The sequence below is a fragment of the Equus caballus genome, chromosome X (assembly GCF_041296265.1).
Source record: "Equus caballus isolate H_3958 breed thoroughbred chromosome X, TB-T2T, whole genome shotgun sequence".
Taxonomy (NCBI): domain Eukaryota; kingdom Metazoa; phylum Chordata; class Mammalia; order Perissodactyla; family Equidae; genus Equus; species Equus caballus.
In genome coordinates, this window is record NC_091715.1 from 78,847,800 (window position 1) to 78,873,654 (window position 25,855).

The following is a 25,855-nucleotide window of genomic DNA, read 5'->3' on the forward strand; positions in this document are numbered from 1 at the left end:
GAGAGTTCTCCCTTTTGGCTTCCCAACTCCAATTCAATTAGATTTTTATTTATTAATTTCTACATTTCCCCCTTTTTATTGAGGTCATTCTCTGAAGGTATCTCTGATCAAGAGTCAGGTTTTTCTGGTTTCAGCAGCCTTTTCTCCTTTGAAGCCAGGAAGGATATTTCCTGAGTGTCATGCTCCACATCAGAGGGAAAGTGAAGAGATTGGAAACTTGTTGAGGTCACATTTGAGTAACAAGGAGGGGTAGAAGGGAGAACTCTCAGGAATTTTTCTTTTCTAAAGTCCATTAGTTTTCAAGATCATAGGCATTGGAGATCTGAGGAATTACGTCATCATCAAAGGTTTGCCAGACAAAACGCCAACTGGCCTGGTCCAGATGTCTTATCTCATCAGATGTCATCTGCTTCAGTTCTGGGAAATATTTACCTTCAAGTCACCAGATGATGGGCAGGTCCAGGCAGAGTTTGGTGTTATCTTTAGGCGTGTCACGTGAATCCAAGAGTCTTTGAAGGCTTTGAATCCAGGAGTTTTGAAGCATGAGGGTTAGATAACAGTACCTAATAGGGACCTTTCCAGTGAAGTTGAAGACAATCCTTCTGGAGGTGTCTTTTCCAATACATGAAATCTCCAGGTTGCAAGATGTGATGCGTAAGGTCTTCATTTCCTTGTGGTGCACTGTGAAAAAAAAGATTGTTTTACCAAAACGTGGTTATTTTTAATGAAAGCAATTAGGCCCTTTCAGCATTGGAGTATATCTTCTTATATCAGCTATGGGTCAAAAGAGGCAGGAGTCAAATACATTGGGCATCCTGTGACTGTCTCAAAGGGTGAGAGTTTATAACTTCCAAAGGGGGTGGATCTGAGATTTAGAAGGACCAATGGCAATGCTTTGGGCCAAGGTATTTGGAGGGTCTCTACAAATTTTGCCAAATGAGCCTTAATATTGCCATTGATGGGTTTTGCTGAACCAGAGGATTAAGGATGGTAAGCATAGTGAAAATGTAAAACCAGCGAAACAGCACAGGGTTACTGAAGTACCTGACCAGTAAAATGGGTTCCTTGGTCACTAGGAACTTGGTCAAGAGGAATTCCCCAGGTACAGATAATCCTTTCCAAAAGGACTTTAGCCACAGAAGAGGCAGTAGCCGTTCTGCAAGGGAAGGCTTCAGTCCACTGAGAAAACATACAAACCATGGCTAAAACATACTTATATTCAGGAGATGGGGAAGTTATATGAAATCCATCTGCCAAACCTCGAATGGTCCACTAGGCAGTTTAAAATGTCCAGGAGCACTATGAACACGCTTCTCTGGATTGTATTTTGGACAAGTGAGACAAGTGAGGTAGGTTGTTTTGTAGTCTTGTTAATATTTTCCCACCAATATTGATTCACAAATGTTATTATTTTCTCAGTAGACCAATGGTTTAATGCATGTACAGTGGTTAGAAGTGGAAATTTTAATGTTTGTTTATTTATTTATTGCAGCAACATTGGTTTGTAACGTTATATGAATTTCAGGTGTACATCATAATATATTTCGAATTCTGTGTAGATTACATCATGTTCACCACCCAAAGACTAATTACAATCCATCCCCACATACATGTACCTCGTCATCCCTTTCACCCTCCTCCCTCCCTCCCCCCTTTCCCTCTGGTAACCACCAATCCAATCTCTGTTGCTATGTGTTTGTTGTTGTTTTTATCTTCTACTTATGAGTGAGATCATATATATTGACTTTGTCCCTCTGACTTATTTCGCTTAGCATAATACCCTTAAGGTCCATCCATGTTGTCACAAATAGCCAGATTTCATAATTTCTGATGGCTGAATAGCATTCTATTTTGTATATATACCATATCTTCTTAATCCATTTGTACCTTGGTGGGTACCTAGGTCACTTCCAAGTCTTGGCTATTGTGAATAATGCTGCAATAAACATAGGGGTGCATATATGTTTATGCATTTTTGTTTTCAAGTTCTTTGGATAAATACCCAGCAGTGGAATGGCTGGATCATATGGTGATTCTATTCTTAATTTTCTGAGGAATCTGCATACTGTTTTCCATAGCGGCTGCACCAGTTTGCATTCCCATAAGCTGTGTATGACGGTTCCCATCTCTCCACATCCTCTCCAACACTTATTGTTTCCTGTCTTGTTAATTATAGCCATTCCGGCAGGAGTGAGGTGATATCTCATTGCAGTTTTGATTTGCATTTCCCTGATAGTTAATGATGTTGAACATCTTTTCAGGTGCCTATTGGCCATCTGTGTTTCTTCTTTGGAGAAATGTCTGTTGAGATCTTTTGCTCATTTTTTAAATTGGGTTGTTAGTTTTTTTGTTGTTGAGATGTATGAGTTCTTTGTATATTTTGGCTATTAACTCCTTATCTGATATATGGTTTGCAAATATCTTCTTTCAATTGTTAGGTTGTCTTTACATTTTGTTGATAGTTTCCTTTGCAGTGCAGAAACTTTTTAGCTTGATTTAGTCTCATTTGCTTATATTTTCTATTGTTTCCCTTGCCTGGTCAGACATGGTCTTTGAAAAAATTTTGCTAAAACCGATGTCAAAGAGCATACTGCCTGTGTTTTCTGCTGGCAGTTTAATGGTTTCAGATGTTACATTCAAGTCTTTAATCCATTTGAGTTGATTTTTGTGTATTGTGTAAGACAATGGTCTACATTCATTCTTTTGCATGTGGCTGTCCAGTTTTCCCAACACCATTTATTGAAGAGATTTTCCTTTCTCCATTGTATGTTCTTGGCTCCTCTGTCAAAAATTAGTTGTCCATACTAAAGAGCTTCTTCAAGGCAAGGGAAAACAAGATTGAAACAAAAAAACACAACCCACTAGTTTGGAAGAAAATATTTGCAAGTTATTTATCCGACAAAGGGTTAATCTCCATAATATATAAAGAACTCACACAGCTCAACAACAAAAAATCAAACAACCCAATCAAAAAATGGGCAGGGGACATGAACAGACACTTCTCCAAAGAAGATATATGGATGGCCAATAGACACATGAAAAGATGCTCATCATCACTAATCATCAGGGAAATGCAAATCAAAACTACACTAAGATATCACCTTACACCTGTTAGAATAGCAAAAATAACCAAAACAAAAAGTGACAAATGTTGGAGAGGTTGTGGAGAAAAAGGAACCCTCATACACTGTTGGTGCGAATGCAAACTGGTGCAGCCACTATGGAAAACAGTATGGAGATTTCTCAAAAAATTAAAAATAGAAATACCTTATGACCCAGCCATTCCACTACTAGATCTCTATCCAAAGAACTTGAAATCAGCAATTCCAAAAGTCCTATGTACCCCTGTCTTCATTGCAGCATTATTTACAATAGCCAAGACATGGAAGCAACCTAAGTGTCCATCAACTGATGACTGTATCAAGAAGATATGGTCTATATATACAATGGAATACTACTCAGCCATAAAAACTGATAAAATAGTCCCATGCACAACAACATGGATGGACCTTGAGGGTATTATGTTAAGTGAAATAAGCCAGATAGAGAAAGATGAACTCTGTATGACTCCACTCATAGGTGGAAGTTAAACATATAGACAAAGGGAACTGATTGTTGGTTACCAGGGGAAAGGGGGGGTGGGGCGAGGGTGCAAAGGGTGAGGTGGTGTATCTACAACACGAATAACAATAATGTACAGCTGAAATTTCACAAGGTTGTAAACTACCATAATCATAATAAAAAGTTTAAAAAACATTAGTTGTCTGTAGATGTGTGGCTTTATTTCTGGGCTCTCGATTCTGTTCCATTGATCTATTTGTCTGTTTTTGTGCCAGTACCGTGCTGTTTTGGTTACTCTAGCTTTGTAGTACATTTTGAAATCAGGGAATGTGCTACCTCTAGTTTTGTTGTTTTTTCTCAGGAATCCTTTGTCTATTGGGGGTCTTTTGTTGTTCCATATAAATTTTAGGATTCTTTGTTCTATTTTGTGAAAAATATTGTTGGAACTTTGATAGGGATTTCATTGAATTTGTAGATTGCTTTAGGAAGTATGGACATCTATGTATGTTAATTCTTCCAATCAAAGAGCATGAAATATCTTTCCATTTCTTTGTGCCTTCTTCAATTTCTTTCAACAATGTTTTATAGTTTTAGGTGCACAGGTCGTTCACCTCTTTGGTTCAGTTTACTCATGGATATTTTTGTCTTTTTGATGCAATCATAAATGAGACTGTATTCTTAATTTCTTTTACTGCTACTTCGTTGTCAGTGTATAGAAATGCAACTGATTTTTGTATGTTGATCTTGTATCCTGCAACTTCGCTGTATTCATTTATTTTTTCTAAATTTTTTTAGTGGATTCTTTAGAGTTTTCTATGTAAAAAGTCATGTCATCTGCAAATAGTGACAGTTTCACTTCTTCCTTTCCAATTTGGAGCCCGTTAATTTCTTTTTCTTGCCTGATTTCTCTGGATAAGACTTCCAATACTATGTTAAATAAGAGTGGTGAAAGTGGGCATTCTTGTCTGATTTCTGTTCTTAGAGGGATAGCTTTCAATGTTTCTCCATTGAGAATTACATTACCTGTGGGTTTAATATGTTGAGGTACTTTCCTTCTTTACCCATTTTGTTCAGTTTTTATCATAAACGCATTCTGTAACCTGTCAAATGCTTTCTCTGCATCTATTGAGATGATCATGTAATTTTTATTCTTCATTTTGTTAATGTGGTGTATCATGTTAATTGATTTTCAGATGTTGAACCATCCCTGCATCCCTGGAATAAATCCCACTTGATCATAGTGTATGATCTTTTTAATGTATTGTTGTATTCAATTTGCTAGTATTTTGTTGTGGAATTTTGCATTGATGTTCATTAGTGATGTTGGCATGTAATTTTGTGTGTATGTGTTGTCCTTGTTTGGTTTTGATGTCAGGGTAATGTTGGCTTCCTAGAATGAGTTAGGAAGCTTCCTCTCCTCTTCAATTTTTTGGAAGAGTTTGAGAAGGATAAGTATTAAGTCTTTGAACATTTGGTAAAATTCGCCAGGGAAGCCATCTGGTCCTGGACTTTTATTTTTTATGAGGTTTTTGATTACTGTTTTGATCCCCTACTGGTGATGGGTCTATCTCTATTTCTTCTTGATTTAGTTTTGGAAAGTTGTATGAGTCTAAGAATTTATCCATTTCTTCTATATTATCCAATTTGTTGGCGTATAGCCTTTCATAGTATTCTTTTATAATCTTTTGAATTTCTGAGGTGTCCATTGTAATTTCTCCTCTTTGATTTCTGATTTGATTTATTTAAGCCTTCTTTCTTTTTTTCTTAGTGAGTCTAGTTAAAGATTTGTCAATTTTGTTTTTGTTTTCCAAAAAACCAGCTCTTGGTTTCATTGATTTTTTTCTATTTTTTTTCAGGCTCTATTTCATTTTTTTCTGCTCTGATTTTTATTATTTCCTTCCTTCTAGATTGTTTATTTCTCTTTCATTTAGTTCTTTTTCTGAGGGGTTTTGTCCTATTCCCTTACTTGGAATGTATTCCTTTGCCTCCTCATTTTGCCTCTTTCTCTGTGCTTATATCTGTGTATCAGGTGAGTCATCCGTGGCTCCTAATCTTAGAGAAGTGGGCTTATTTTAAGAGACACTTTTTGAGGCCCAGGAGTATGCTTTCCTCTTGTCACCCATTCCAAATGTTTCAGGAGTGACCCCTGTGTGGGCTACATGTGACCATCTGCTGTAGCAGGGTTGCTCTTGCTGCAGGCACCCAGGGAATCTAGGCTTCCCCCCTTGCCAACTGTTTGTAAATAAGGTTTGGAGAGCCCCAGCACACTTGGATGCAAGGTCTAATAGCACACTCCTGTTGCAGTTTTTCTGTTAAGTGAGTATACCTCCAGTGTGGCTGGTTGCTAGGCTCAGGGGCTTACAATTGCTGTAGGCTTACAACCTGCAAGGCTCTTTTCAGCTCTCTCAGGATTGTAGCTGAGTGGGGCTGGCCCCAGGAATGAGAGAACCCAACTATTTCAGGCTTTGGAACTAGGCCAGTCCCCTATGAGGCTATTTGAGAAGCACAGGTCTTCTACCACTGATAAGCCCCCACCTACAGTTCCACACACACCATCAACAGTCCTGGCCCATGCACATGTTCTGACCCCCTGGACCATACCCAGTCACCCCACTGCAGAGGCCCCCACACTCTCTACCAATGCCCCCCACACTCCACCTGCTCCTCACGCAGGCCTTGCTCCACAGAGGCAGACACACTCACCTTCCTGCAAAGGATAGAGGCACCCAGTCTATGCAGGCCCACAAGTAGGCTGAGGGCTTGCTGTTGGGTGGGACCAGTCCCTAGGGCAGGCTGCCTGCCCTGGCTGAGCTGTATTAAATCTGCACTCTAGTGGGTGTGGCAGACCCCTGGGCTAAGAGGCCAGGGAAAGAACTCCAATGGTGTCTGCCAGTGTCTGTGTCAGCACACCTATACTAGGTCACAATAACGGCTGGGACCAATGCCTCAGTCCCCAGAGAGATCTCACCTCTCACCAAGATGCACCCAGGACCTACCAGATGAATCTCTTTTCACCAAAGGACTGTGCCTCTTTCTGGTGATTTTAGGTTGTTTTCTGAGATGGGTGAATTTGTGCTTGGGCCCTTTAAGAGCTGGGTTTTTTTTTTTTTTTGCTTATGTTTGATAGCTTTTCTGGGGGTATTCCCTGTTGCAGTTAATAACCAGTGAAGGCAGATATTATGAGACTCATCTCAGTTGTGCTGAGTCCGAAGTATGCTTATAGTGGTAACATGCCCCTGTTCAGGTCCCCACTCATCCACGTAAGCCTGCATACCTTAGGTTTGCTGCTGTCCAATCAGCTGTGAAGCTCTGCAGCTTGCAGAGGTGGCTTTTTTCTCTCCAGAAAGGAATTTCTGCCTCAGTCAGGACTGTCCCTTGTTGTGGGGGTTCTTTTTATTCAGTTTTCAGTTCTCTCTCAGGGGTAATTTTTCCAAGAATAGTTGTAACCTGGTTGTGTTCATGGGAGGAGGTAAGTTCAGAGTCCACCTACATGGCCATCTTGACAAGATCCAGAAGTAGAAATTTTAGAGTTTCCAGTAAGACTGAATTGTTATTTGTTCCGAACCAGTGCTTTCTCTTTTTATCAAATCAATAATTCTTGAATTTCCACTCTTGTTTTTCCTTTTCTGTGGCCATTTGTTGGGCTTCTCTAGTCAATTTTTCTAAGCTATCATTTGGGGAAATATCCCTTTGGACTATAACAGAGGTTTGACTGTTGTTGGCTCCTTTAAGGCCTGCATTCATTGTCGAAATATCAGCAAGATGATTTCCTTTAGCTTCCAGAGAGTCAAGTTTAGAATGCCATGGGATCTTAATAATAGCTAAAGTAGAAGGTAGATTTATAGCATCCAATAACCCCTATACATAGGGGACATTTTTAATTTTATTTCCACTAGAAGTACAGAAGCATGTTGCTTCCACAACATTCCCAAATCACAAGCTACTCTGAAAGCATGTCTACTATCTGTATAAATATTGGCAGTTTTGCCCTTGGCTAAAGTACAAGCCTATGGGATAAAGTAGCCATAGGTAAAGGTGCTGCCTCAGTGATATCAAGAGGAACTTGCAATAGTATACCCAGTATAATGTTTGTCATGGTCACCTTTTAAATAAAAAACCATCAGTAAATCATGAGAAGTCAGTTACTCAAAGGAATTTCCTGCAGGTCATCACGAGGAGTTAGGAGATGATCCGTCAGCATTAAGCAGTCATGAGGAACTTCGTTGGTAATGGTGGGGAGAAGAGTAGCAGGGTTAAGGTTATTACAACATAAAAGAATTATGTGAGGAGCAGTTAACAAAAGGAACTCATAGAAGGTCAGCCACCAGATGAAATATGTTGAATGTGATGAGAATTCAGGAGGGCTTCTACTGCATGAGGTACAAAAATGGTTTAAAAGCATCCCACCAATGATTTTCTCGGTGGCCTTAACCAAAACGGCAGTGTAAGTAATGGCTCTAAGGCAAGGGGGTTTATCCCTGTGCCACAGGGTCCAGTTCCTGGTTATAATATCCTGTGGGTTGTTGATGGTCCCTATGTTTTTGGGTGAGTACCCCGAGGGCTTTCCCTTCTTTTTCATGTGCGAAAAGGAAAAAAAGAATCTGATAATTGGGATGTTCAAGGGCAAGTGGGTTCATCAAACTCTTCTTTAAGGCCTTAAAGGCTATGTTGTCCTGTTTTTCCCATAAAATGGGTTGGACTTCTTGTTCTTTAATAAAACATACAGAGGTTTGGACATAAAAGAGTAATTTGGAATCCAGTTTTGGCAATAACCAACTAGCCTGAGGAAACCTCACAGTTGGTGCTTAGTTTGGGTTTTGGGAAACCTAGGACACTATGAAGCATATCTGAATATAGATGCAGCCATTTTTCTGATATCTGATGCCCTAAATATCGAACCGGGGTGTGTGCAAACTGCAATTTCTCTTTGTGACCTTATGTCCCTTTTAAGGCTAAAAGCTTTAGGGAGTGGATGTTGTCTTCCTTTGAGGAGGCTTGGGAAGGAGAACAAAGAAGCAAATCATCCACATATTGCAACAAGGTAGAACTCCTAAGGAACTTTATATCATCCAGAACAGCCTTCAAGATTTGTGAGAAATACGAAGGGCTCTCAGTAAAACCCTGAGGCATTACTGTCCAGGTGAATTGTTTTTCTTAACAAGAGAAGGCAAAAAGGTATTGACTATCTTCATCAACTGGAATGCTAAAAAATGCACGACATGAATCAATTACCATAAAGAATTTGCTTCCAGTGGGAATGGATAACAGTGTTATTTATTGCTTAGAGGCCCTGGACATATCTCCGCCCTCAACCCTTGGATTTTCTCACAGGTAAAATATGAGTATTACAGGGACTAGTACAAGGCTCTGAGCCTTGTAATCTTCTGTTATGGGCTTTATACTTTGAAGAACTTATTTACTTACAGGGTATTGATTAATTCTGGGGAGAAGTTTTGAGGGATCTGTTTGAATCTTGATGAAAGTTGCCCTGTGAATTTTACCAATACAAATTGGAGATTTAGCCCATAAAGAGGGTGGCAGCTAATTCAATAGGGACAAATGGTCAGTATTTCCAGAATCAGCTCTAGTACTATCAGAGATGGAGCAAATGAAAGATGTCAGAGAGTCCTGTAATTTACTTGGCTGGCTGTTTTGTGACTACTGTCAAATTCTAGAATTATTTTCCCCTTTTGGGAGAAAGAAATTCTGGCATGGTATTTTTTTAATAAGTCCTGGCCTAGTAAATGAGTAGGGGTGGAGGAACTAAGGAGAAAAAGGGTGTGTGTCTCTCAAAGGGCCCAAATAAAAGGCAATAGGTTCGGAGATAGAAACCTATTGAGACTTATTATAAATCCCTACCATTTGAACTGTTTTGGTCTTCCAAGGCAGGGGCTGCTTTATAGTAGTGGAGTTGAGCACGAAGAGTGTGGCTTCAGTGTCAGGACAGAAAGTGATTCATCTCCAATCTGGAGAAATGTCTCTCCAAGCTGAGTAAGAGGGAGGATTGGGAAGAGCCCCTGTAGTTCCTCATAGCCGTATCATTGGAAATTTGGAGAACATTGGAAAGGCTGGTTAGAGGGCTGAAGGCAGTTGAAGCGCTTAAACTTGTAACAGTCTCTCTTCCAATGTATTGGCTCTGCAATAACAGAAACCAGGTTTTTTGTTTTGTTTAGGGGCATCATTTACTGGAGTTGAAAATTAAGAATTTTAGCAGTCTGTCTTTTTGGTAACTCATCTAGAGCACGAGAATGTTTGTTTGCTAGATTAAGTAAATCTGGAATGGATGTAGTTTCCCATTCCATCCTGGTTCTTTTTACTATAAGGGAATGGTCCCAGGTCAGCCCTTTAATAAGCATAGAGTTAAAAGCTACCTGGGTAGAACCAATATCTTAAGGAAGACTAGAATTTTCTTTAAAAACAATCTGAAGTTGATTGTAATAGTCATGAGCAGATTCATCAGGTTTTTGTGCATAAGCCTAAATTCTGTTCCAGTCAACAATAGGCTTTAGGAAAGCCCCCAGGAATTGCCTGATGAAGTTGTCTAGCAATTGCTGGAGCCTGCTAAGCCAGCGTGTTGGTCTCCCGGTTGTAATTCTAGAGACCTTTCAGGATTTTCCCAATTAGCAGTTTTCATCCAATGCTGGGCCTGGCCTTCACTGACAAGCATATGAACCAGCTGATATAAGTCAGAGAAACCAAGTTGATTAGTTTGAATAACTATATTAAATTCCTCAGAAAATCTGTAAGCCTCTCTGGTTACTTTGGGAAAATTTTGGACTATGGCTCACAGTTCAGCTTTAGTCCAAAGAGATTAAGAGTTAAGCCTTTGGATTCTCAGAAGGCTTATTTTTAGAGGGACAAGTTCCTCTTCAGAGGAAGAGGGAGTGTGGAGAGGTTCAGGGGAAGGGGGAAATTTGGCAAGAGTGTTAGCATGGGGGAACTGAGAGTATAGAGGAGGTAAAGGTGGTATAGAAGGGAAGGAGGAAGATGGCTTCAGACGCAAAGCCTGAGCATGAGGAGCTGGGGAAGAGGAACATGATGACACTGGAGGACAGGAACATGAGACTTTGGAAGCCATTTTATCTTTCTTCAATCATTTATTTGCCTCAGTTAATCTTAACATTTTATTTTGCAAAGAGGAAATTTCAGACTCCTGATAACATTTCGAATCCTCAAAATACCAATTGAAAGAGGCATTCCGTTCAGTTTTCAGTTTTGAAAATTACAGAGCTATGGTTGTCCAATTCAGCTTTAGGAAAAGTAAGTTTAGGGAGTTCAGAAGTTCCCCATAATGGCCATTGATAGTCTAAATTACTACTGGTTATATCAAACCATTTACTTAAAAATGTGCATGAGGAATGACCATGGTTTTTAAATTTAAAATCTGCCAGGGTCCCTGTAGAGAGAGTGCTCTCAAAATATTTAGATAACTGGGATCTCATTTCTTAGAGGTTTTTCTCTAGAGTAAAAGAATAATTCTCATACAGCCTAAACAACTCAAACAGTTTAAGTAGCTTGCAACTCAAACAGCTTGAACATCTCAAACAGCCTGCAGCCTTAATACCAGCCAGTCCTAATAGAACAGTCCGCTTTCATCAAGGTAGATCAAGGTCAAGTCACTGCAGTTCCAAAGAACAGCCCAGTTCCCAAGAGAATCAGACCAAAGGTTGATCAACGCAGTTCTAAGGGACAGTCTGCTCCCAAGGGAGTCAGGCTGAAGGCTAGACAGCACAGTTCCAATGTACATTCCAAAAGTCAAACCAAAGGCTAATCAGATCCAAGTTTGGGAATAGTTCACTCTCAAAAGGAATCGGATCAAAATCTATCACAGTTCAAAGAAATAGCCTCATTCGAAGAGTCAGGCCCAAGTGCCACTCAAGTACTTGCAGAAAAATAAGGCCTTAGTTAGAAAAAGATGAAGCCTTGAAATAGACTTGAATAAAGCATTGGGAGCCTCAAACATAACCAGGGCAGAAGCTCTGAACCAAGAGGAAGACTAACCTTCAAACTCCAGGGTTGGCAAAATAAGCAGGAGCTCAGTGTGCTATTTTGTGGGTACTGCACTTGTTTACTCACCAGTCTCCAAGTTGTCGGGGATTTTCTCTGGATCCCCATACAGGCCACTAAACTGTTGACTTTAAACAAGTAGACAGCTGATTATTTCTCCAGCAAAAGTATTCATTCAGAATCAGCAGAGAATTACATTTTGGGGTCTGCAACGTGGTGGCCCGTGTACAAGTCCCCTAGTAGCAAAGGTGGAGAAACTTTTATAGAAGGGAAGAGGAAGTTGGGAGGTCTGTTGTAGACAAAGAGTTCAAGGTGTAGTGGCTTTTCATCTGAATTGTGATAGTCTCTCATTCGCTGAACCTCTTGCCTGCCAAGAAGAGGACGTCTTCTTCCTGTTGGGCTCTGCTTTTCTGTAAGGCGTGAGAATTCCCCCTTTTTGCCTCCTGACTCCAATTTAATGAGGTTTCCGTTTATTAATTTCCACACTAGAAGTTTGTACCTCTTAATCCCCTTCACCTATTTCACCCATCCCTTAACCCATCCCCACTCTGGTAACCACTAGTTTGTTTCCTGTGTCTGTGAGTCTGTTTCTGTTTTGTTCATTTGCTTTGTTTTTGAGATTTCACATACAGATGAAATCATACAGTATTTGTCTTTCTCTTACTTATTTCACTTAGCATAATACCTTCTAGGTCCGTGCATGTTGTCACAAATGACAAGGTTTCATTCTTTTTTATGGCCGAGAAATATTCCATTGCATATATATACCACATCTTCTTTGTCCATTCCTTTATTGATGGACACTTAGGTTTCTTCCATATCTTGGCTATTGTAAATAATGGTGCAATTAACATAGGGGTGCATATATCTTTTTGAATGTGTTTTCATTTTCTTTGGATAAATACCCACAAGTGGAATTGCTGGATCATATGCTAGTTCTATTTTTAATTTTTTGAGGAGTTTCCATACTGTTTTCCATAGTGGCTGCACCAACTTACATTTCTACAACAGTGTACAAGGTCTCCCTTTTCTCCACATCCTCAGAAACACTTATTTTTTGACTTTTTGATAATAGTCATTCTGACAGGTGTGAGGTGGTATCACATTATGGTTTTGGTTTGCATTTACCTGATATATTTAGCCTATTTTCAATCACACAAATTCACAATACCTTTTGCAGAAACCTCAGAAAGTTCGCATATTGTTAGGTAGAAAAAATCACTTAGGCTTATCAGTATGGGTCAATATTCTCTAAACGGATCCGTTCCATTCTCAAATTATGACTGTGCCTGCTACAATAATCTTATTCAGCTGTTATTCCTGCCCCACATACATTGGGCAGAATAATGTTAGAATATGCAGCACACATAATCAATCCAACAGCAATATCAAGAATATTTGGAGGAAGCTGGTACATAGAGAAGAGACTCCTCTTCCAGTTTAATGGATAAAATGTGTTTCTGAGAGCTAAAGGATGTACACATGACATTTCTTTCTACTGTTGTTATTGTCGTCAGTTCTTGAAAGCTCTATACTCTCTAAAACTAATGAAGATCATATACTAACAAGAAATAATTAACTGTCAACTGGAAAAAAGAATTGGTTTATTTCATTTCATGAGTCATAACGAAATCTGAAAAGTCTGTAATTCAAATTTTAATGGAAACATGAGAGGTCATCTTTCTTTGCTCTCAGCATGCTTATAGAATCACAAAGGGGTTGAAGTAAATAAATACCTCTTTTGGCACACTATGACCTTTATGGTTTCAGAGTCAGTTCGATATTGTAGAGCAGGCTAACACTTGAGAAACACTTTTATTAGACACCTTCATGATTTATTGATATGTGTAATTAATAATAATGAAAAATTCACAATAGTATGATAATATATATGGCTTTTAAATTTTTCAACATGACCCTCTCTTTTGCAGTTTAAATAATATTATTTGCTGTTAGCTGTCCATGCTAAAATAATCACCATTATGGCACTCCTGGGATTTCATTTCTCAATTATAAACATTCCCAAAGTATAAGTTACTTGATGTAGTTGTTTTTGATTTACTGATAAAAACTTTGCTCTCTGAAAAATAATTTTAAAACAAAAAAAGTGAAGGCATGTATCGGATCTTCACTCCTAAAGGAGGTCTGGTGAATTATTAACTAAAAAAAGGATAGTATTTATCAATTGTTTAACCTTAACAGAATTTTCAAAAACTACATTAGAAAAGTCAATCCAAATTTACTTAGAATATCAGAGGGACTAGTAGTTTAATTTCTTTTATGTTTCATTAGGTCTGTAAAGATTACCTGCCATTTAGAGTCTGGTCATTAAGAATTCCTAAAATATGGTGATTCTTTTTGGCATACATAATTATATATAAATAATAATAGGTCTTTGTTGTATAATATTTGATATCTTCAACAATCCTATGCATAGGTAAAGCTGGTGTTAGTGTCTCATTTTAGAGAGAGACAAACAATCAAACCAAGAGTCTGAGACATTTAAATGATTTGCACAAACTCTGACCTCACACCAGACCTAAATGTTTTTCTATTTCACCACACTGACGATAGTATTGCATACATCAAAACCTCCCATCTTTCCCTATCCCTCTAGGGCCAAATACGTTTAATAATGTAGTAGAAAGAGCACTGGCTATCAGCAGGCTTCTGTTTCCCAGATAAGATCTGCTAATAATTAACTGTGTGACCTTGGAAAACCATCTGTGTTAGTTGATGACTGAAAAATGTCTTAAGTCTACAAAGTCAGGAAATGTATTACCCATTAATCCCTTAAAATTATTGGAAGATGTATTTCAGCTGACAAAAGGATGAAAAAAAATTCAAGAACAGAGAAGTTATAGTATAAAAGAACTGGCAATGAGCGATGAAACTAGTAAAGCATAGCTTGTCAAAATAATCTTCGTTAATATGGTTATAAACTTACAAAATTTTGAAAAACTCTTGAAAGATAAAGTGTATACTTCAATAATATTAAATCCCACATTATATCAATAAAAGTTGAAGAATGGGAAGCAGAAGATGGAAGTAAAACCATGCTGATGATTATATCTTAAGTGTTGGCATTGAGAATTTCATTCTGATAAATAAATTCTATAAATAAGAAAAGTAGGGAGCCAGCCCCGTGGCTTAGTGGTTGGGTTCCCACATTCTGCTTTGGCAACCTGAGGTTTGGCAGTTCAGATCCCGGGCACAGACATGCGCACTTCTCATGGGACCATGCTGTGGCAGCATCCTACATACAAAACAGAGGACGATTGGCACAGATGTTAGCTCAGGGCCAATTTTCCTCACCAGAAACAGAGTAGATCCCATCATTTTCTATATTTCTTTTCCATATTCTAAAACATTTTGAAAGAAGGAAAAAAATGCCCAAATACACATTTTACTTTGACAGTCAACAAATGTAGAGCAAGCTTATTTGCAGGAGGTGGATGCTACCAAAACAAACCTATTCATCAGAAAACTGGAGGATAACCTATTTTTAGGTTGAGTTGTGATATTTAAAGTGAAACACTAAGAGTGAACATCTGAACATATCACATAACAGATTTTACATTAGGAAGAAGTAATTATTGAAGAGATGTGCATTTGGTTCTCTGATTTCATAGAAGTCCCATAAATATAATCTTTTCACAAAATATCTTATTGGAACCAGGCCAGAAATACTCATAAATTTATTTCTTACATAATTAAATAAAATGTCCCTGCACCTCAAAATTTCAAAGACTAAAAGAACACGTCCTTTTTAATAGATTCCCTCACTACTTAGTAAATCACAGATTCCTGGACCATTAAACCAGCAAGCTAGAGTAACTTCTTCCAAAGAGGAGGCTACATGGGCCTTATTGCAACTCTGTGGTTATTTCTGATAGCCATTTGACGAGGCCCTGGACAAAAAGGTAATGCATGGGAGTGTGGTACATATGTTCATGCAAAGAGAAAATATGTAAAAGAGATAGTGTCTACTTGAAGTACCACTTGAAGTGGTACATTTAAATACAGGTACCCAATTAATAATCTTACAACTTCTGTATGTTTAAATTACCAGCTCTCAGAAAGGATTATACATGGTCTCCAGGGCTCTGAGATAAATGAAGAGTAAGGATACCCTTTACTGTCTCTTAGATCTATACCCAATCCTGTCCAGCATACAAAGTAGTATGGGTTCTCCCCTCACTAGATTATGTTCTACAAAAGAAATGAAGCAGGTGTACTTATAAGACAGGACCAAAATTAACGTGTGTTAATGGTAGGCAAGTAGTTTTTGCCACATTCTAAAATTACATACCTAAGTAAAGAGTGAAAAGTGTTTGATGGTGATTTTGCATCCCTTTTATATTACTTTGGCTAAATGGTATTACTGTTGGACCTATTCCATATTTATAGTGTGTTAGATAAGTGCTGCCTTATTTCTTCCCTCCAAACTCCTACTTTAATTTCAGAATGACAAAAAGATGCCTACCAGATTCAGAAAACAAAGTGAACATCTTGAGCATGCTATTGATCATGTGCTTGTCCTGATATCGGAAAGAAGAAGGGCGCGTACTCTACATGGCACTAATGAACAACCACCTCGTAACATTCTTACAGCTGCTCTTGAACTGATTAATATGGTCAAGATGATACTAAACATTCTGGAAAGGTAATTCCTAATATCTGAACTGTAAAGCCTTAAGATAGTTGGATTTTTCTCTCTTTCTCCCTCTTCAGAAAACTTATTTATGGATTGGATTTTATTCCCACAGTATGTTTCAAAGACATTTACAGATTTTTATTGATGCTCTGAATATCTCCATAGGGTGAACAACATAATTGTATAATGCCCTTTAAGTGAACCAATATTTGATCATCTTACTTTTTACAGAAAAAATAATTTTACAGAAATAGTGTTTGTTTTACAAAGGATTCACTTTGGGATTCCTTTAAAGATCCAACTCTGCTGCTGCATTAGAAACAGCACTTGTTTTTCTACAGTCTTTCAGGAATGCACAAAAGTTACAGCAAAGTTCTAAATTACATCTGGATTCTTGAAGCAACAAAACAGGTTTTTTTCTTTATATATTAATTACATTAGAGATTTTTAATAAGCAAGAGTCAGTCTTGTTTTTTAAACTCTGCGTTGCTAAGAGAAGGCTATGGAAATCGAAGGCTATTGATCTCTAATCTTGTTTTGATAATAACATTTAGATACCATATTAATATTTAAATTTCCTAATTGTTGTTTTGATCAATGACTATAGTCAACTCTATATTCTACACACAAATCAAACATTATATGTATATTTCTTCCTAGGCCATTTGCTTCTGTCATCAGGAATGTGTTACATCCCAAAGATGACAGGTTAGATGGTGATAGAGGGAAGCATGCCCTTATAATTAAGGGGGGAAGCATAAGAGGGAGAAGTCATCATACATTTCTTCTCCCTCTTTGTTACTTGCTCTTACTGATTCTTTATCATCTCTTTTCATTGCAATTGATTGATAAACCCATTTTCTTCACATAAAGAAGGGATGAAGTGACTGACCCACTTGTTCAAAGAAATTTCAAAATGACTGTTAAAAGAAATTTAGGAAATTCATCAGTTCCCCACTGTCAACATAGTTCCTTTACTTACTCTCTTCTGAGTTCCTTGCAAACATCTATCTGGTACCAAGCTGAAAAAAAGAAAATAATTGGAATAATTAGAATGAACTCAACTTAGGGAGAACAGGAAAGCGATAATGGGCAGACGGCAAAGATAGCCACAGGACTGAGTAGTGGCAACAAAGAGGACCCCCAATATAAATATAATCAGCTTCACTGATAGTTGATAATTCACAGTATTAGATTTTCTCATTTTATTAAAGTAGACTCATTACAAAATTCAAATCATGGTGACAGTATTAAGAAGCACTCTTTGGCATAGTTTCACTACATCACCAATTTGAGATGAGCAAATCACTACTTTGCTGTCATCAGTGGAACCAGGTAAGACTAAAAGTGACTTATATTGCTCCTGCAATACTCTGTAGTAAGTAGTCCTTAAGACAATCAGTTACATTCCTCTTTCAGAAATGATATAATCTATACAGAGTGACCTCATATAATAGCTTTTGAATATGGCAAATTTATGGATCATATTAGCATCTTTTTATCTAATTGATTTAAGACTTTAAAGTTTAGTTTAAAACATTACAGATTCTCATAGTCCTTTCTTAGAAACTAGTGACTACTAAAGGTATTTATACTGAATAACCATTTTACTAAGCAGAAGACTTATTGAACATTCTAAATATAATCTTTGAACACATAAGAATGTTATGAATAAAATGCATCAAAAAACACAATAGTTTTTTGTGTAAACAGATGCTAGCTCAGGGAACTTCTTCCTCACCAAAAAAAAAGCTCTTAATTATGGTACTAAATGAAAATCTTAGAGTCTGTTGACAAGGATTTCTCTCATTATGTTATATTTCCATTAGTCATTAAAATTTTAAGTGGTTTACTGATTTGAGGTAGACAGAATTTATGACAAAATTCATATAGTAACTCAAGACCACTTATCCAAACATAACTACTCAAGATTCTACCTGTAAGAAAACATCAATTGAGCGTGTTTCTTGTTGAGAATCAAGGGATAGGGTGGCACGAGGTAATAGGCTCTATACTGACCCAGTGTTTTCTTGGACATTTGCACTTTTTTCTTTTTGATCTAGAAATAGATGAGAAAAGAAAAGCTGCCCAGGGAATTTTGCTGACATATTTCATGCCCTGGATGTAGTTAAAAGAGGTTGTCCTATGCATCTGGCAGATACTTTTGTCACACAAGTTTATAAACTTAATTATAACAAGTAATGTGTATATTATCCCTATTCTTATGTGCTTTAGAAGTAGATCTCCAGAAAACGGCACTTTCATATAAGCACCAGGGATTATAATCTCCTAGGAATTTGAGGGGTCTTATAAATTACTTTTTCTTGCTAATTCTTAAAAATAAAGTCATTTCCCTTGTGAGAGTAAATATGGTTTCAGCTTATTCATTTGTAATGCTTGTTCATTTGTTTTGCAAATGACATTCTGAAAATTGTTCTCCATTTTTGGAATATAATAGGATAGATGAGAAGTGGGTGATCATTTTCCAACAAAGCTATGTAGGTTTTATCACCTCATTAAAATTCCTGCTTGTAATTACAGGTCACCAAAACCACAGAAGCCTAAGAGCTATGCTAGATAAAAACAATAAAGACAAAACACTTTTCAATTGGCTATTGTGTCCTAAGTAAAATACATCCTTTTCATTTGTGACAAATAAAATGAATTACCAGATACAGCCAATCTTTATTTTTCAAGGAATAATCTATTTGTAGATAACATATTTAATTAATATTTGCTAATTTTCCTTCCTCCTTTGTTCTTTTCATGTAACCATTTGTACAGTAAGCTAGCCAAGGAAAAGGAAATAAAAAACTTAAAAATTACCTATTCTGCCTTCCACCTTTTTAAAGTAACTTGAAAACAGGAATAACTACTGTAAATTGTGCATCTACCATACTACCAATTTATTGAGGCCATAGATATATTACATTGATCAGCTTCCATCTAAGCTTTCTGTTTTGTTTTTTTAATATAACTCTGTGATGTCTAAAATTCAGCTGACCCTTGGTACTTTTTCAAAGTGATCTAAAGCTCTATATATTGTGGATTATAATTTTCAGTTTCCTAAGGCATAAAGCTATGGTATTCCATGAAACGGAGATTGATGGAATCTCTTGTCATCCTTCTCTGGCAGGCCTCCATTTGATTGCATGTCAGAATTTTCAAGTCTGAAAAGCCACCTCATTAAACATATCACATTACTGAAACATTTCTCTGAGCAGGTAAGGCATGGTTTTGTTGTGTTGTCTCCATACATCCTCATATGCATTTATTCATCAAATCCTGTAAATTTATCTTCAGTAACACTTATACAAACTGTCTGGGTTTTTTTTTTTTTTTTTTACAATTTCCAGTGCCAAAAACTGAAACTCAGGTCCATGTTTTGTTATATATAGGTAGAATATTTGTATAGCTACTTAATGTATTTGTCAACTCAAATCTCTTTTCAATTCAATTAGAATTTACCACTATTGCTGCATTATTCTAAAATAACTGTTAAGCTGATCAGAAGCCTTCAAATTCTTACCTTTATCCAGTAAACATAGTCTAAACTTGTTAAACTACCGTTGACAACTTTCCTTAGTCCATAATCATCTATTATCTTTTCCTTCTATTTTATATGACCCCTATACTACCATTAAGATATTTTATTCATTCATCCTTAAATGTTTCATGTACAATTCTATCTCTATCCTTTTTATCATTCTATTTTCTTCACCTAGAATTTACTACCATGACTTCTCCCCTTATCTAAGTAACATACTTCTTTTAAGGAGTAGTTAGTTCCTTCATTTATTTGTTCATACATCCATTCACCCATTCATCAGTCAAACAAGGTGATTCCTTTTTTTGTAGTTACTGCTTTCTAGAATTTAGCATATGATACTTTGTAAGCTTGTTTTAATTCCATAATGATTTGGAGATTGGCTATATGCAGATACATGTACTAGGCTTTATAAAAGAGAGATGAATGAATAAGATAGAATTCTTTCCCTCAAGGCGTAATAAAACAATGAGATATTTAAACAAGTTATGTTTAATTTTTAACATATATATCATGCCTTAACAACAACTCTGTGGTCAGGGATTATCCTACATTATTTCATATTAAAATTGTTCAACATAACCTTTCATACATAGTGAGCATCTAATAAATATTTCATAATGTTTAAACATTCCAAGAAGTCCTAAAACAGTATTCATTATCACAGGTATTGAGTCCACATGAATTGTGTTGGTTTTATCAGAAATTAGTCCAAAGACTGATTATACGTGGGAATATTCAATAATAGCTAATATCTGTATAGCAATTACTACTTGTCAGGTACTGTTCTAAGTGCTAGTTATGATAACTTTTTAAATTTTTAAATATTCATTTCAAGCCTGGTGACTGGCTGCAATTTCTTCAGGTCAGGGTGAATATAATGAGAAAACCAGGAAGAATATGGGTCCCTGAGATCCAAGTATATTTTGCATTAATCTACAGATGAGATTTTTGCTTCAAGGGGCCTCTTCTCAAATCAGTCCCTACCATTTCTTGTTTTACTATGGTAGAAAGAATCATGGGAAATATTATGTCTTATGAAAAGACTCAAAATTAGACTGCTGTTTTCAGCAAAGTCACTCTAGATTCTTATTACATCAACCATCTCACTGAGAAAAATTAGAAAATGCAGACAAGGTAAAATAAACTCTTTTGTTTGAGGGCATCACAAAGATTAAGGCAAAGTGGACACATAAATAAATACAAGGCTACAGAAATATTGAAAGCAAAGGGATGGAAAAAGATTTGCCATACAAACAGATTTAAAAAAACCCTCTGGCCTACTTATACTAGTATATATAGTAGATTTTAAGGCAAGAAGCATTGTAAACTACTACTGTATTGTATAATTAAAATTTGGTAAGAGAGTAAATCTGAAGCATTCTCACCAAAAAAAAAGGTAACTATATGAAGTAATGGTTGTGTTAATTAACTTGATTGTGGGAGTTCTTTCACAATGTCTGTGTATATCAAATCATCATGTGTATGCTTTAAATATATTACATTTTTTATTTGTCAGTTATACCTTAATAAAGCTGGGGAAAACAAGACAAGAAGAAATCACAATGAGAATTTGAAAATATTTTGAAATATATACTGAAAAATAATTAAAATATGACACAGCAAACTTATGACATGTAGTTTAACTTGTGCTTAGTGAAGATTCATAGATTCGATGTATTTGATAGAAAAGAAGGGCTGAAAATCAACGATCTAAGCATTCGTCTCACGAACGACAAAAAATCCAGCAAATAAAATCCAAAATACATATAGGAAGAAAAACATAATTAAAATAAACTCAGAAGTTAATGAAATAGAAAGCAAACAATAGATAAGATAAAACCCCTAAATTTTCTTATTTACAAGTAAAAATGCTAAACTCTGACCAAATTTTTTAACAACCCACAAATACAATATCAGAATTGAAAAGAGGGACACCACTCGAGATTCTACATATATAATGTAGTCCATAGTACTTTTTTTATACCTTTTATGCCAAAAATTAGAAAATGTACCTGAAATGAAAGTATTCCTAGAAAAACATCACAAGAAAATTGACACAAAAAGAAACAGAAAATCTGAATTGTCATATACGATAAAATCTTGCTAATTATCATCCCTGTGCCAACAGCGTTGATAGCACAGGGATCTTGTTAGGAAGGCAGTCTCAGGTCTCACACCAACCTACTGAATCAGTATCCGAATGTTTACAAGATCCTCTTGTAATTGATGGACACATTAGTGTTTGGGAAGCATTGTACTAAATAAATTGAATCCATAATATAAACTTTTCCACAAAGAATACTCTTGCCTAGATAATTTTATCTGTAAATTCTCCAAAACATTTAAGAGAGAAATAGCAGTAACCCTATACAAACTTTGCCAGATAACAAAAAAATAGAGATCACTTTTCAACTAATGTTATGAGGCCATTGTAACCTTTTTATACCAAGTTTTATAAAGACATAGCAAGAAAGGAAATTTACAAACCAGTCTCTCCCATAAACAAAGAAGCAACAATATCAAAATATAGCAAATTGAGTCCAGTGATAAAGATTATAATATATCACAGACACATTAGCATTATTCCAGGAATGAAAGGTCAGTTCAACATTTCAAAACCAATTAATGTAATTAACCAGAGTAAAAGAATAATGGTGAAATATTATATAGCCATCTGAGATGATGTAAAGAAAGCATTGAGTAAAATTCATCATCTATTCATGATAAAAACTCTTAGAAAACTAAGAATAGATGGCAATTTCCTTTATTTGATAAAAGCTGTCTACAAATAAAGTACAGCAAATATCATACTTAATGATGAAATATTGTAAGCCTTTTTCCATGAAATTAGTAATGAAGTGAGTAGGTCCACTATCATTACCTCTATTCCACTTTGTACTCAATGTCCAAGAATGTGCAATAGGACCAGAAAAAAAAGGAAATGTATAAATGGGAGAAAGGAAGAAATGAATCTGTCATTGTTCTCAGATGACAGAATTGTGTTCATAGAAAATTCAAATCATTCTACAGATTAAATATTATAATTGATAAGTTAATTCAGCAAGATTGCTGTACACAAGGTCAAAACACTAAAATCAATTTCCTTTCTCTATACTAACTTCCAATAGTTAGAGAACAGAATAAAGAACACAGTATGCCGTTTCCAGTAGCATACAAAACATCAAATGCCTAGGAAAAAATATACAAAATATGTGGAAAATGTCATCATAGAAAACTATAAAATATTTTGAGAGAAGTTAGAGAAGGTTTTAATGAATGGAGAAATATCTCACATTCCTGGACTGGCAGATTCAATGTTTTAAAGATGTTGGTTCTCCTCAAATTTATCTGTAGATTAAATGCAATTCAAATCAAAATGCCAATAGCATTTTTCTATGGAGATTGCCAAGCTGATTCTAAAATTTGTATAGAAACTCAAGAAGCGAAGAATAGCTAAATTAATGTTGAAGAAGAAGTAGTTGGAGAATTTACGCTACTGGATATCGAAACTTATTATAAATCTACATTAAGACAGTGCTGTATTGGCAAAAGACAGGCACACAGATCAATGAAGCTGAATAGAGGATATAGAAACACCTGACACTTATAATGGATACTTGATTTATCATTAAAGGGTGCTGAGGAGTAGTGGGGTGAGAATGGTCTTCGGATTTCTACCCCACACTATAGTAAAAAATCAGTACTAGGTGCATTGCAAATCTTAATGTCAAAAGTAAAATATTACATTACTTAAACATAGGTTAAACAATACACAAAATGCACTAACCATAAAAGAAAAAATTGATAAGTTGGACTTCTGTTGTTAAAAAGAACTTCTGTTCATAAAAGATATCATTGAGAGAGTAAAAACACTGGCTACAAAATGTGAGATGGTATTTGCAGTAGATACAACCAAGAAGAGAATTAGAGCTAGAATTTACAAAGAACTCTTACAAAGCAATAAGAAAAAGACAACTTAATGAGAAAATGGGAAAAGACCTGAACAGGCACTTCAGAAAAGAATATTTTGAAATAGCCAGAAAATGTTTGGAAAGGTCTTCAGCCTTACTCATCATCAGGGGAAATGCAAATGAAAACCATGTAGATGCCATCAGGCACTCACAAGAAAGGCTAAAATTATAAAGACTGACAATACTAAGTGTTATGGAGGATATGGAGCAAAGTTCTCATACACTGTTTGAAGCAGTATAATTTGTTATAACCACATAGGAAAACAGTTTCACAGTATCTATTAAAGGTGAACATACACGTATTATATGATATAGCATTATCTTCCTAGGAATGTACCCAACATAAACATTTACATTTGTGCACCAAAAATTATATTCGTAACAAGACCATTTATTATAGCCCCAAACTGAAAACAACCCAAATGAATCTCAACAGTAGCATGGATAAATAATTTGTGGTATATTCTTATAATAAAATACTAGATAGCAATGAAAGGGAACAAACTGTAAATCTCAAAAACAAATTATAGAGTGAAAGAAGCTAGACATGGGTGAACATATACTGTATTATTTCAGTTATAGAAAGTTCAAAACAACAAATCTAACCCATGGTGTTAGAAGTCAGACTAGCAGTTATCTTTGGGGAAGGGAGGGTGTGGAAAGGGCACGAGAAGAGTTTGTGCAGTGCAAATTATTTTCTGTTTCTTGATCTGGGTGGTGGTTATATGTGTGTTCTCACTTTGCTATAATTAATTTATCAGTACAGTTAGGATTTGTGTACCTTTCTACATGTAGCCCTATTTTAATAAAACTCTTAGTTTATATGTGTGTTCCTCAAAACACTCCGTGTCACCTTTTACATGTAACTGATCCTTATATTATCCCTGTGAAGGGCACCCCTATAGAGAGGTTCATTTCATGCTAGTTTGCCAGAGTACATGAAAGCCCAATATCAATGTTCATTTTCTAGGTTAAGGCATTATCTCCTGAGTTATCTCATGAGTGAGTCCATGTTATTGGGGACTCTGGTCTCTAATTTTGCCTGGATTTCATGGTATGAAAATTAGAAGATTTACTTAAACATTATTTTGTGGCCTTGATTTTGGATGGGAATTTTCCCTTATATATTCATGAAAATATTTGACTATGTTGTGTAAAGCTTTCTCATAATCTTTTTTTTTTTTAAAAATATAGTTTGTAGGAATTTTTCATCTAGTGGAAAAGTCAGAAGGCATGTCTTTTTCATAGATGAGTCTAATTTTCCCAAAGACCAGTCATGTCCATAAAAATAAAAATATTGCTTTTTTTCTCTAAAACTTCGGAATTTATTTTTAGATTTTCCTTTTGAATACTGAATAATGACACTGAATAATTAATTGAAGTGGTGGTAGTTTTCCAGATAGCTTTGTCTCTTCATTCTGTAAGAATGGCATAAGGAGTAATATTCTATATATTATAATTTCTGTCATAAAAATAGCTAAGTACACCTGGATTTTGTGACACTTGTGTTCCATGATGTATTGTGCTTTCAAGTCACCTTTCGTAGATGAAGGGATGGAGAGAAAGAAGAGAGTAAGTTAATTAAAATCTTTTTTGGGGCTCATCATTGTAATTTCAGTGTGGCAAATTTTTTATCATCCTTAGTGAATCACATTTTATCCAATGTTAACTCTTACATCTTATTCTTCAATTAAAATAAGCTGATTGAATTTTCTTTTCATTATGTTGAAAGGCAGGAAAGAACGTCAAAAATTTCTAAATTTTTTAAAGTCATTGTTATTATAGAATTGTTCAGAGTTGCCTAGTTGATGGAGAATCAGGTTCCCACACCCAAAAGACTTTAACTATTTTCTAATATTGTTTTAATATGACATTCTTTCTTTTTTAAAATATAGCTTTATTTATATACAATTTACATGCTGTACAACTTACTGATTTAAATAGAACAATTCAATGCCTTTTTTAGTATATTCAGAGTTCAGCAACCATCACAAGTGATTTTAGAACATTTTTATCACCCCTAAAAATACCCCATCCCCATTATCAGTCATTCCCTATCTCCCCAAGTGTCACCGCCACCATGCTCATCCCAGCCCTACGCAACCACTA

General features: G+C 36.0%; 1 protein-coding gene across 4 annotated transcripts in view; it reads left to right on the plus strand.

The window, feature by feature from the left end:
• LOC100630813 (uncharacterized) overlaps positions 1 to 25,855 on the plus strand; it is a 396,552-nt gene that overhangs the window by 150,137 nt on the left and 220,560 nt on the right. For 3 of the 4 annotated variants that reach the window (XM_070256727.1, XM_070256728.1, XM_070256729.1), the window contains 2 exons: positions 16,035 to 16,234; positions 19,362 to 19,449. The exons of the other annotated variant lie outside the window; for it this stretch is intronic. In XM_070256727.1, coding sequence (XP_070112828.1) covers positions 16,035 to 16,234; positions 19,362 to 19,449 — 288 coding nt within the window. The remainder of the gene's footprint in view (positions 1 to 16,034; positions 16,235 to 19,361; positions 19,450 to 25,855) is intronic. 4 annotated transcript variants of the gene reach the window in all.